Consider the following 12,411-nt stretch of genomic DNA (forward strand, 5'->3'; position numbering starts at 1 on the left):
ATTAAATGTTAAGGTAAGAGGTATTTCATTACGAATGATATCGCGTGTCCTTAAAAAAAGAATGATAGAGGGGTATATCTGGTTAAAAAAATTTGCAATAACGGTACACCGATATCATCAGCATAATGGTCAGTACTTTGATACTGACTTGATTGAAACAAATCTATCTGAAATTTAAAATTATGAATAAACTAAGGTTTCAACTCCCTAAGGCAAAGTTTATCTTCCATTTTTTTAAGACCTTCATATTCTGTAAGCTTTCCAACTGTTTCAGTTCTTATACACCATTTGAATACGATGATATAGTTCGGCCACTTTTAACTGCTAATCTGTTTTGTGTAATGTAATTGTGACGTCACAGGCATGCCTGAACAGTTTTTCATAAATGGCTTATTGACATTTTTTTTTTGGGTAAACTTAACTATGCACAATAGCCTTAACAACGGATATTTTTTTCGCTTTGTTAATAAATTGTGATTATATGTCATAACGGAAAGGCTATATATATGAATTTATTCTGCACATGTGCTATTTTTGCAATATAATTGCATTGGCCTTATATTCATATGTGATATCAAATCACTGCCGTCGAACGACTTGTTTTTTTTTACGGTGTTTATGTGTTTATGGGGTGTTTTATATATGGCGTCAACAAACAATACCGGTTATTTAGTATTCCATGTATTGACGTGATCTAAAACAAATTTTTTTTTTAATTTCCACCTTGATACATTTAGAAAATATTATGAATCTTAGGTCCGATTCCCTCAGTCAAAGATGATCTGAGATAACCTTGGCTATTATTTGCGATCGCTTTTGGTCATAAAGCTCTTCTTAGTTGCATTTGGCAAAACTTTTAGGAATTTAGGTACTCAATTCTCTTCAACTTCGTACTTTATTTGGCCTTTTTAACTCTTTTTTGGATTCGAGCGTCGCTGATGAGTCTTTTGTAGACGAAACGCGTGTCTGGCGTAAATACATAATTTAGTCTTGGTTTATTCACATCTTCGGTACTTTTACACCTTTGGTTTTGAGTGTTCCTGAGGAAGGTTGATCTTATAAAGCGCTTCGATAGCATGACAATAAGATTCATTTTAAAGATCTTGGTCGTAACCGCTTATGGTGGACTATTACATGTGGTTCACAATGGTATCACCAGGTCAGTAATAAGTACTTCGATATTGACAAGTTCTGTAACAAACCTTCTTTAAGTTCCCCTTGATAAATTGAGAAACTATTATGAAACTAAGGTAACAACTATCACAGAAAAAGTTGATCTTAGATGCAATTGGCTATAATTTTAGATCGCGTTGGTTATGTTGTATGAAAAAACTATCTGCCAGAGTTCAAATGAAGTAAATTTAAGCAATTATAAACAACCATACGACCTTAAAAAACCCCACATATATTCGGCTATTCAAGGCCCGGACATGAAATATGTAAACAGTAGACAATTTAAACGAGAAAAACTAACGGCCTAATTTATAACAAAACATTTAACTAAAAACACATAACCAACTACAACCACTGAACTACGGACACCTGACTTGGACAAGCTCATAAAAATTGTGGCGTGGTTAAACATGTTTGTGAGATTTCAACCATCCCCTAACCTGTAACAGCGGTGACATAACATCATGAAAAACAAACCGTAACAATCAATTGCTAGTGACTGAACTCATATATCACTACGTGAAAAAAGAATAAAAAAGATACCGAAAATTTCAAAAAGGGGTTGATGGTGTGTGTTGGTTGACAAAGTCGAAATTTAGGAATTAACAGACTGCTTGTGTGATAAACATCTGTTATATTGCAGAAAAAGTACAGGCATTTCACCAAGAAAATGGTGGATTCATCCTGGTTTTGTAGTTAGCTTAACCCCCCACTTGTATGACATTTGGTTATAGTTCGGTTATATTGACTAAAAAAGAAACATACATAATAGGTTGATGTGAACATAATTTGGACCAAGCAGCCAAATATTTTTAAACGTACATTACAGACTTGCAACACAATTGACTTTAAAAAAAACCAACTAGTTTTACATTCATATCGTTCTACGCTTTATTATCGGTAGCTCATAAAAGGTTTGAATTAAAGTCATAAACAGTAGAGAAAAGTCCTTCTGCAAAGCCAAAAACAGACTATGAAAAATTTCAAAGCAGCAAAAACACAGGAAACATTTTAAGTCTTGCTTTAAAAATATTTTCCACCAAGAAAGTGGAATAAAACAGAAATAAGACTTTTTCTTTACTTTTTGTATTTCTACGTTGTTGTTTATGTGAATTTAAGTAAAAGGGTATAAAGTGACTGCACCTGGGATCCACATATTTGTATCATTGCAACATCTCAGCTTCTAGACTCGTCATGAAATCTACAGGTTCATTCTATATATATGCATTGAGTTCGCTACATAAAAAAAAAACTGTTGACAAGTAGCACATAATAACTTACATCAACACAAAAGACACAAAGTATCGAGCTTAGAGTACTCGCAACTACTGAAATTTTATTTAAAACGAGACCCATTGGTGGCCTTTGGCCATTTTCTGTTCTTTGTTCGGGTTGTTATCCCTTTCATACATTGCCTATTTCCATTCTAAATTTAATTTACATAATTTCCACGAAATGATTCTGTTCTCAGATTTTTAAATTTAATGTTCTTAAACTTGATAAAAATTAAAATGTTCTTACGTGTAGCATAGATAGTCGAAAAGTCATAGCTTTGGGACATTTTACGAATATAAAGGATCACCAAAAGATAGTATATTTCAAATAAAACTGAGAATTGAAATGGGAAATATGTCAAAGAGACAACGACCCGACCAAAGAGCAGAAAACAGCCGAAGGCCACAAATGGGTCTTAAACACGGCGAGAAAATCCTGTTTTCGGAGGCGTTCTACAGCTGGCTCCTAAAGAAAAATGTGTACTACTAATAGTTCAATAATAATGAACGTCAAAAGCTCGTTTGCTAGTATTTCGTGCAAAAATGATTTTTGTCAAAACAAATAAAAGCATTTAAAAATAAAACTAAAAAACAAATATAAGGAGTTATATCTGAGTTTCTGTATGTATAATGACAAACAGTATCGAGTTTACAACTTTGGTCAGTATCTATCAGATGTTGAAAAAATTCCTGAACCAGAGGAGATTGATGCGATTGATGATGAAACTGCAGTTACTGAATAATTACATTGATAACTAAACACGTGCTTTCACTTTGCTGGAATTACATTTGAACATGATCGTAGATTTGTATGCTGCATTGAAGACCTGTTGGTGACCTTCTGCTGTTGTCTGTTCTATGGTCGGGTTGTTGTCTCTTTGACACATTCCCCATTTCCATTCTCAATTTTATGGTTGTCAGCTTGCATACCTCATTTGAGATACAGTTTCATAAACTATCCAATTGAAATTGAATAGACTTTTTAGATATTGGTAATGAAAATAAAGTTTATTACTTAATGCAGAAGATCTTGTATTATTTACATAAATAAAGGCAACAGTAATATACCGCTGTTTAAAATCCATAGAATGAAATTCAAAACAGTGTGGCTGTGGCCATTGATTGACACATTAAATTCACCCATTGACTGGGACAATTTATGTGAACGTTTGTATGTAACGACCACTGCTCACTATGTACTTTTTGAAGACACTTAAACTATGGGGTCACCAAAGGTTCACAACACCTTAATAAAGTAATTCGAAAAATTAATCAGAAATAATTAACACGATGTTTTGATTTATATCAATTATATAAATCAAAACATAAAGGTTATTCCTGATTAATTTTTTGAACTATTTTATAATTAAAGGCGTTAAGAAACCTTTGGTGACCCCACAGTTTAAATGTCTATCGTAGGTACGTCGTGAACAGTGGTCGTTACAGACAAACGTTCACGTAAATTGTCCCAGTCAATGGATGAATTTTATGTGTCAATCAATGGCCACAGCCACACTGTTTTGAATTTCATTCTAAATCGATTGAGAAATAAACAAATCCGTGTTAAAAACTAAAACTGACGGAAACACATCAAATATAAGGGGAGAACTCTTAAACTCATAAAATGAAAAAAAATTTACAAAAAGTGCTAGATATTTTTGATATTTGATGTACTAAAAACATTTACCTGTAAATCTCGAAAAATAAATAAAATACTCATTTCAGAACTTAGTTTACACCAGAGTCAAATTTTACTAATGTATCTAATAATGATAATATGGAAACTGTTCCTCGATATTCTTATTTTGGTTTCTTGTAAACAAAGTTTTTTTTTATAACAATGCAATGGCAAAGGCAGTACCCAAACCTGCAAGTACGTCACTATGTGTGTTGTTTAGCGTATGAAAGTTTTCAATTTGGTACATTTTCAAACCCTTTAAATCACTTAAATCTATTTTGTGGTTTGTGGTTTTGTGTTTGCCTTTTTGTCTTTTTTTTTTTGACATTGCTTTATCTGTTAATTCGTCGACTTAAATGTCCCTTTGGTATTTTTCGCCTCTGTTTCATGTCAGCTGATCTCTTCGTCGTGCTAAAAAATGCTGATATATTTTCATGATCGTATTTCTTATAAAAGATTTGCCAACATTTTTTCTATCTTGATTTGATACACATTTACCACATTTTTATACGGAATGATTAATTAGTCAAAATGTCCTTCCTTACAATAATTGCTTGAACCAAGTTAGTGGTTACTATAGCTTTCAATTCAAAATCAAGAAATGAATGATTTATAAAATATTATTTCAAAATAATTGCATTGCATGTATGTTTCATTATAATACGTTGACTCACAGCAATCTCGCGACATTTTGAAATGAATTCAAAATGAAATGTAACATTCATGATGACAAGTGCTTCTACAATAAAGTTAACAGCTAAATAAAAGAAAAAAATGATAGGAATCGTGTTTCATGATCGTAGCTAAAAGAATAATTATAAGTATATTTTGACGGTGCACACATTTTGAAAATGAAGCGCTTCAAAATGTACTTCTTTTTACACCTATATGAATTTACAAAAAAGAAGCATTCAATTCGTAAATAAAAACACCGCATGAACACTTCATTTCAGTGGGTTTTGTTTTATAAATCTTGATATAATCTCATTTCCTGCTTACCATGACAACCACATCTTAAAGATGCATTCACATATAATAATTACCGTTTTATGATCAATAACTCATCCTTTCTATAGTATCAGAATTCTCAATCGTGCGTCAAAGTTACTGCAAAACTACATGTATCCAATATGGGCGTTGCGAATGATATGTGATATCTATCAAATCTTTCTAGTTTTACTCATTACAGTAAATATACTGATGATACCGCAAATCGAAAAATGTAAATGACCCATGATTATGGGACCACTTTTCCTACAATAAAAGTCACACGAAGTATTTAGAGTATTATCACAAATATTGAGAGGACATTTACAAAAATTAAGAGTATTTTCTCAAATATACAAGGTATACAAATATATTTAGAGTATAATCACAAACATGTAAAGAATACAAAAAGAGACACTACATCAACAATTTAAAGAGTTTAAATCAACAAACTACAGTAAATGCCCCCCCCCCCCCGTCACCTTCATCGAAGAGGCTCGTTGTCGAGAAATAAAGAAAACGTTGCGATAGCGACACTCAAGGACTGTTAACAAATGACAATTCCAGACCCAAGAATCAACATAAACTCTTATATTTAAGCTAAAACAAAACAATACAAACACACAATGAAACAAATTTTGTTAAAAAATGCAATAGTAGTATATCGCTGTTCAATGGTTACATGTAACATCTTATTAAGATAAAATACAAAACTATGATTAAAAATTGATACAGATGATTGTGGTGTAACTATCTTCTGATCATGTACACTATTACAATATAAGTCTTACATACTGTTTGATAATCGAAAGAACTGTATCGATCTTCCAGTTATTTCATTAAGTCATGTTATACAGAATGCGAAAAAAAGTACAGACACATTTGCCTTTTAGTCAGAACCGTAGATTTTAATTTCCCTCAAAAAGTAATAAATGACAAAAATGCAATTAAACATTAAAAATAGTCAAAAGTAATTTTGAAGTAAAAGAAGACAAAGTTTGATTATAGTTAAATTAAAAAGCTGTGGTAATTTTGTACTTATGAACTGGATGTATCCTACATTTCAATTCAATAAAAATAAAACTAATTTACACATCATAATGAAATTAACATAACAAAAAAAGTACAATTGCAACATGTTATAAAGACAAATATTCATAAAACATTTGAAATGTTTACTAATAAGCTCATTGATCAATTAGGAAGTGATAATAATATTTGTTATGAATTTAAATTGTACATAAGAAGAATATGCGTTTTATGATTGATCATCAAATTACGAAATTGATGGATGTGAAAATCAAATGTTGGTATGGTATAAATAAGTGTTCGAGAGAGAGGAGAGGACAGACCTGAAAGATTCCGGATCTTAGCAAGCTAGGTATGTACAGCACTAACAGTCCTAGAATATTATTTTTTACTGTCGTGTTTAAAACAGTAAAAAAAAAATTAACTTTAACTGTGTTTATTAAATGCGTTTTTTTATACTAAAATTGAAATTTATAAAAATATCTGCTGTATCAGATATTATCCGACTTTGTCTGTTTTTATAATGTTCCTACGTTTGAGGTTTTTGTGAAATATTCATTTACTTAAAGTCTTTTGTTGAATTTAATAGTATTAACAGCATATGAAAAACGAAGCAGAACGAAATTTTATTTTAAAATGAATTATTTTTTTTCTTTTAATATCTGGACAGAATTATAATCTCAGTACATACCTTTATTGATCTCACTTTGACACTGTGGATGTTTGTCTTCATTTGAGACATTACACAATCTGATAAAAATAACCATACTGTGTCAAATCTTTGCCGACAGCAATCTGAATACGCTCTTTCGGAATACTCTAGTTTTGTCGAATTAAATCAAACCTTTACAAATTGGAAGGCTGAAATTTCATTGGCTTGTGTAATAATTATCTAAACATGAAAGTACATGAGATAAAGAATTGTAAAGTTTTGTACCACACTAAAATCTTACAAAGACAGTAGAACAAGCAATTTCTGCTCCGTTGGTATTTTATGTCGTTCATCTTGTATTTAATAATATTGTAGGTCCAGCATACCACCATGAAGTCAATTATCTGTTTAATATTTGTTTTCATCGCCGTAAATGCTGCTGGTAAAAGGAAATATTATCCTCAACCATACACCGGCGGGAATGGCTACACTGGTGCTGGAAATATGTACAGTGGAGTAAACGGTTACAGAGGTGCACCAAATGGTTATACTGGTGCACCTGCTGGCTACACTGGTGCACCAGCTGGCTACACTGGTGGAGCACCTGCTGGATACACTGGTGGAGCACCTGCTGGATACACTGGTGGTGCACCTGCTGGATACACTGGTGCAGCACCTGTAGGCTACACTGGTGCACCAACTCCCTATGTTGGTGCACCAACTCCCTATGTTGGTGCCCCTAATGTATACACTGGTGGTAACGCTGGTGCACCTGGAGGCAGTGGTGGTGCTAGCTACATGCCAGTGGTAAATGGTTATCCTGGTAATGTTGCTCCTTATGACCCAACTGTAGGGACCGGAAGTGGAGCTCCATATGACCCAACTGTAGGGACCGGTAGTGGACAACAAGGACAAGGAGCTAGTGTAGATGTTGGTAAATTGTTATCAGCTCTCGTTAATGTACTCGTAGAAAGCAAAGAAAAAGCTCCCGAACCAACATACAACGGAGCAGTAAATGGACCTGCTTATGACCCATTGGGTCAAGGAGGTGCTGGTGGACAAATGGGTGCAGGAGGTGCTGGTGGACAAATGGGTGCAGGAGGTGCTGGTGGACCTGCTTATGACCCAATGGGTGCAGGAGGTGCTGGTGGACCAATGGGTCCAGGAGGTGCTGGTGGACCTGCTTATGATCCATTGGGTCAAGGAGGTGCTGGTGGACAAATGGGTGCAGGAGGTGCTGGTGGACAAATGGGTGCAGGAGGTGCTGGTGGACCTGCTTATGACCCAATGGGTGCAGGAGGTGCTGGTGGACCAATGGGTCCAGGAGGTGCTGGTGGACCTGCTTATGATCCATTAGGTCCAGGAGGTGCTGGTGGTCCAATGGGTCCAGGAGGTGCTGGTGGACCTGCTTATGACCCATTAGGTCCAGCAGGTGCAGGAGGTGCTGGTGGACCTGCTTATGACCCATTAGGTCCAGGAGGTGCTGGTGGACCAATGGGTCCAGGAGGTCCTGGAGGTGATAGACCAGCAGCTGGTGGACCAGGTGGCCAACCCGAGCCTTGTGACCCTGCTGATCCATACTGTCAAGAGCCATGTGATCCTAATGATCCATACTGTCAAGAACCATGCGACCCTAATGTTGAATACTGTGGTGGTCCATGCGATCCAAATGACCCTGCTTGCCAACCCGATGTTGGTCCAGTCAATGGTGACTTAATGCCATATGATGGTCAAGGTGGTCAAGGTGGTCAAGTTGGTCAAGGTGGTCAAGGTGACCAAGGTGGTCAAGGTGGTTATAATGGTTATGTGAGTAATACTTTAGTTTTCTTCTGTAGTCATTTTCGTTAATACATTTTTATTTTTTTATTTTGTGAGTTCATAAAACACGTAACGAAAAATTGAAATACTATCACTAGAATTTATGTTGTAATATCAACTTTAGTAAGTACTTTGAGCAAATCGTTAAGGTAACCATAGAGGGACCTAAATTGAACTAAAAAAGAGTAAATCATGTTATTCAGTCATAGCATTTGTTGACAGATGTTAAAATGAGACAAACATAATTATTTGTGATAAACCATCTATTTGCATACGCCATTGGCCCAACAGTTCAGTTTCTGATTTGTAAAATGATTTTTATTTCGCAGGAGTCAAATGGAGATAAATATGGAAACAACAATAAATACGCTAAAAAATATGGCGGCTATGTAAGTTTAAATTCTTGTCATATTTTGATATAATTTTGAAGTTACTTTTATCGAAACACTTTAAATTAATGATGAAATTACAATACTAGAAAGCATACGTGTATGTAAATATTATAAAGATAAAATAAAACAAACCAAAAAACAAAAAAGAAACAGAAATAAGATCAATATTTACGATAATTGTTTTGTACAAAACTATGAGAGAACTGCATTGTTTCTAATGTTTTATTTTTTCTATATGACTCATCATTGATTTTATCTACTGTTGCAGGGTAAGAGAACCACAACTACACCTAAACCATACGCTAAACCATACGGTAGATCATACAAGAAAAAACCAACAAGAAAACCATATGCAAAGACATATTACACTAAAAGATACAACAAGAAGGTAAGGACTATTTGATAATTATGAACAATGATCGCCATTTAAAGTTTTATATAACGAAGATTCACAATTTATTATATTTTTTCAATTGCATTAATGACCTTTTTTTAAATTCTTGGATACATTAAGGATGTTAAGCAGAAATCTTTTTAAAAATACAATGATATACCTTCAATTCTATAACGATGTATAGAACATTATCTAAGAAAAATAATTCTAAAATAAAACCGACAAGAGTATTTTACAAAAAAGGCCGGCACGTCAATTTAATTTTGGACAAACACAAGACAATCATTACCGGAATTTTAGCTAAAACAAATCTAAAGATGAACATTAATTTTTGAAGTGCAAATTTGTAAATATTTATTAAATTTTTTATTTTATCGATTTTATTTATTTCAGCCTTATGCACCAAAACCAAAGGTAAGCGAATTCGTTGTGAATTATTTTATTCAACAGCCTAATATCGTTAAAACATTTATGTAATTTAATTTAAACAATGTTATAATATTTTTTTATAACTAATAACCAATATTCTCAAATACAAGGAAATATAGATTCCGCAACTGCAACAAGTGTATTACGATATTTCTCCACTCGAGACAGTTAAATTTTAATATTTAATATTTAATATTTAAAGCGCGAGGCTTTTTAAATAATTAAAATTTAACTGTTGAGAGTGGAGAAATATCGTAATACACGAGTTACGGTGGTGGAATCAATCACGTGGAATCAATATCTCTAATGATTTTCTTTTTCTTTTTCAAAGATTTTTTTATGACGTCACAATAAGAAAATTCAGAAGAAAACAAGAAAATATAACGTCACAATTAAATTTCAACCAATAATTTGCCGAGAACAGATTTTTCACTAGTGAGGAGAAATATTTTTATCACACCGGCCAGGAAATGTGAAAATCGCACAAAAATTAGAGAAATAACAAGATTGCTGTAACAAACAAGCAATTAAAAACGAAATGCACAAAACATTTAACATGACGTATAAGGTTGACGACCAAATCGTATTCATTTGTAGTTTTAAATATGCCAATAATGGCAGTCGGGTGAGGGTGGGAATTTGTCTTTATTGTCAAGAACATTGTGATTAAATAAATATCTAACTTCATTCATGAATGTTCATGAGTTGAAAAAAAACTAAAAGGTAGTGGTGTGTAACTTTTGCTGCTCAGTGGATATACACATGTACCTGAAAACAAGAAAATGTGAGCAAATAATTTCAATTTCATGCACACACTAGGACAAAAATTTACATGCAAATGTGTAATGTGCCGAAAACGTGTGTTTTCAATCTCTCCTACTAATGTCTTTATAACTAACCAAAATGATTATTTGGAGAAATAAAAGTATCATGTTGTGTTATTGACTGAAATAAACTGACTTTTTCATTATCTTTTCAGGGTGGATATTAAACAGACTATATGAATGATATTCAGTCACGAAGAACTGTATTATATTGTAAAAGTGTAAATAAACTAATTGCAGCATACTATACTTAATGTTCCTTGTCATTTGAATATCAACCCTTACTTTTCGTCTGTTGTCTATGATATTTCCAAGTGTAATCTCTTAACTTTGCATTCAAATTTGAGACAAGATAGATTTCAATATTGTCTTGAGGTTTGACGTGTTGTTCCATATTATCAACAAATAGACTACCATTATAACACACCTTTTCGCTATTTGTCCGCCATTTATGGATATCACCCATGTTCCCGTAAATTTTTGGCGTCACAGTACAAAATATCTGACGCCACAATTGAAAAGTGATTGTAGTATGACGTCAATAGTTCAAGCGGTAAAAATTCTCGGGTCAGCCGGGATTAGCGATAAGGCGTATGGGGAAATAATAGTTGTAAATAATCAATCGAACCACACTTGCTCCACTCTCTGAATGAACAGGGACTTGTGCCGGTGAAATGTTTTAAATGTATTGAACTATTTTTTGTCAATATTTTTGTCAATATTTTGTGAGATTTTTCTAAAAAACATTTTGTAAAAATCCTTGTACGATGATTCAATTATAAATTTAGTTTTCAAGACACTTTTACAACAGTTCAATAGGTTTTACTTACGATTTCATTTGAAAACTTATTACCACAGAGATAAAACGAGCTTGTGATTAGATATATATGAAGTTGTGGTATGAGTGCCAATGAATCAACTCTCTCACCAAAATCACAATTTGTAAAAGACGTTATCTAGATTTTTTCCATCTTTATGAAATGTTTAAACCAAAGGACAGTTAATTGATCATTGCAATTGGGTCATTTCAGAACAATACAAGAATAAGAGTTAGATTTGAGAGTGTTTTGTTCATAATGATGTCATCCTTCGAATCGACATATATTGCCAAAAAAACAACAACACCCAACATAGCCACTTCTATAGAACCTAGTATTTGCTGCATTGTTCGTTTTATCCTTTTATTAGATTTTGCGGTCATACTTTGTGTATTTAAGGGCCAATATTAATCCCTCATGAACCTGTTCAATTCTCACTCAAAACAGAACCTCCTTCCATAGGCTACTATAAATTGATGCTTTATAACATTGCTTATCACATACGGGTTTGTCATCTATTGATAATATATTCCGGAGATGTTATGTCATTGAACAGGAAATTTAAATGTAATATAGTGGAATCTAAAAAAAAATTAAATGGTCTGGCCATTTAGCACCGTTCATTAATTGATGTTTATGATAATAAGTCATGAATAATTATGTTTTTTTCCCTCGTTTATAACATAAACATCAACGAATGAAATTATGAAACTAATCAATTCTAAAGTACCTACATCCAGGGTATTAAACAGAAATCTTCCTATTTAGCACATACATGTAGTTAACTTAATCAAACAATCAAAGCACAAACAAACCGGTAACGTGTATGCACCACATATAAACACATCACCGTTTTCGTGCATGAAAAGATATTAAAAAGGTTAAATTATATGGTAAAAGATATTCTTTATATAGATATCAGAAGATGTGGTATGAGTGCCAA

The 12,411-nt window shown here is 33.2% G+C and overlaps 1 protein-coding gene across 7 annotated transcripts; it reads left to right on the forward strand.

The window, feature by feature from the left end:
* The first annotated feature begins 6,399 nt into the window (after nucleotides 1-6,399).
* On the forward strand, nucleotides 6,400-10,899 carry LOC139517371 (PE-PGRS family protein PE_PGRS26-like). Of its 7 annotated transcripts, none has more exons than XM_071308353.1 (8): nucleotides 6,400-6,493; nucleotides 7,169-7,841; nucleotides 7,935-7,961; nucleotides 8,001-8,599; nucleotides 8,941-9,000; nucleotides 9,272-9,391; nucleotides 9,791-9,811; nucleotides 10,806-10,899. In XM_071308353.1, the coding sequence occupies exons 2-8, from the start codon at nucleotides 7,184-7,186 to the stop codon at nucleotides 10,815-10,817; spliced, it is 1,497 nt and encodes a 498-aa protein (XP_071164454.1). In that variant the 5' UTR covers nucleotides 6,400-6,493; nucleotides 7,169-7,183; the 3' UTR covers nucleotides 10,818-10,899. The 7 variants fall into 7 exon arrangements, with proteins under 7 accessions (XP_071164454.1, XP_071164455.1, XP_071164451.1 ...); XM_071308354.1 differs by having other exon boundaries at nucleotides 8,028-8,599; XM_071308350.1 differs by having other exon boundaries at nucleotides 7,169-8,186; nucleotides 8,235-8,599.
* The last annotated feature ends 1,512 nt before the right edge of the window (nucleotides 10,900-12,411 follow it).

Source organism: Mytilus edulis, chromosome 3 (assembly GCF_963676685.1).
Source record: "Mytilus edulis chromosome 3, xbMytEdul2.2, whole genome shotgun sequence".
In the NCBI taxonomy this organism is placed as follows: Eukaryota; Metazoa; Mollusca; class Bivalvia; order Mytilida; family Mytilidae; genus Mytilus; species Mytilus edulis.

Excerpts from the sequence above, each read along its gene's own strand:
- LOC139517371 (XM_071308348.1), top strand. The coding sequence starts at position 7,184 with ATGAAGTCAATTATCTGTTTAATATTTGTTTTCATCGCCGTAAATGCT. Across the intron at positions 8,600-8,940 it reads AAGGTGGTTATAATGGTTAT|GAGTCAAATGGAGATAAATA; the intron begins GTGAGTAATACT and ends TTTATTTCGCAG. Across the intron at positions 9,392-9,790 it reads CTAAAAGATACAACAAGAAG|CCTTATGCACCAAAACCAAA; the intron begins GTAAGGACTATT and ends TATTTATTTCAG.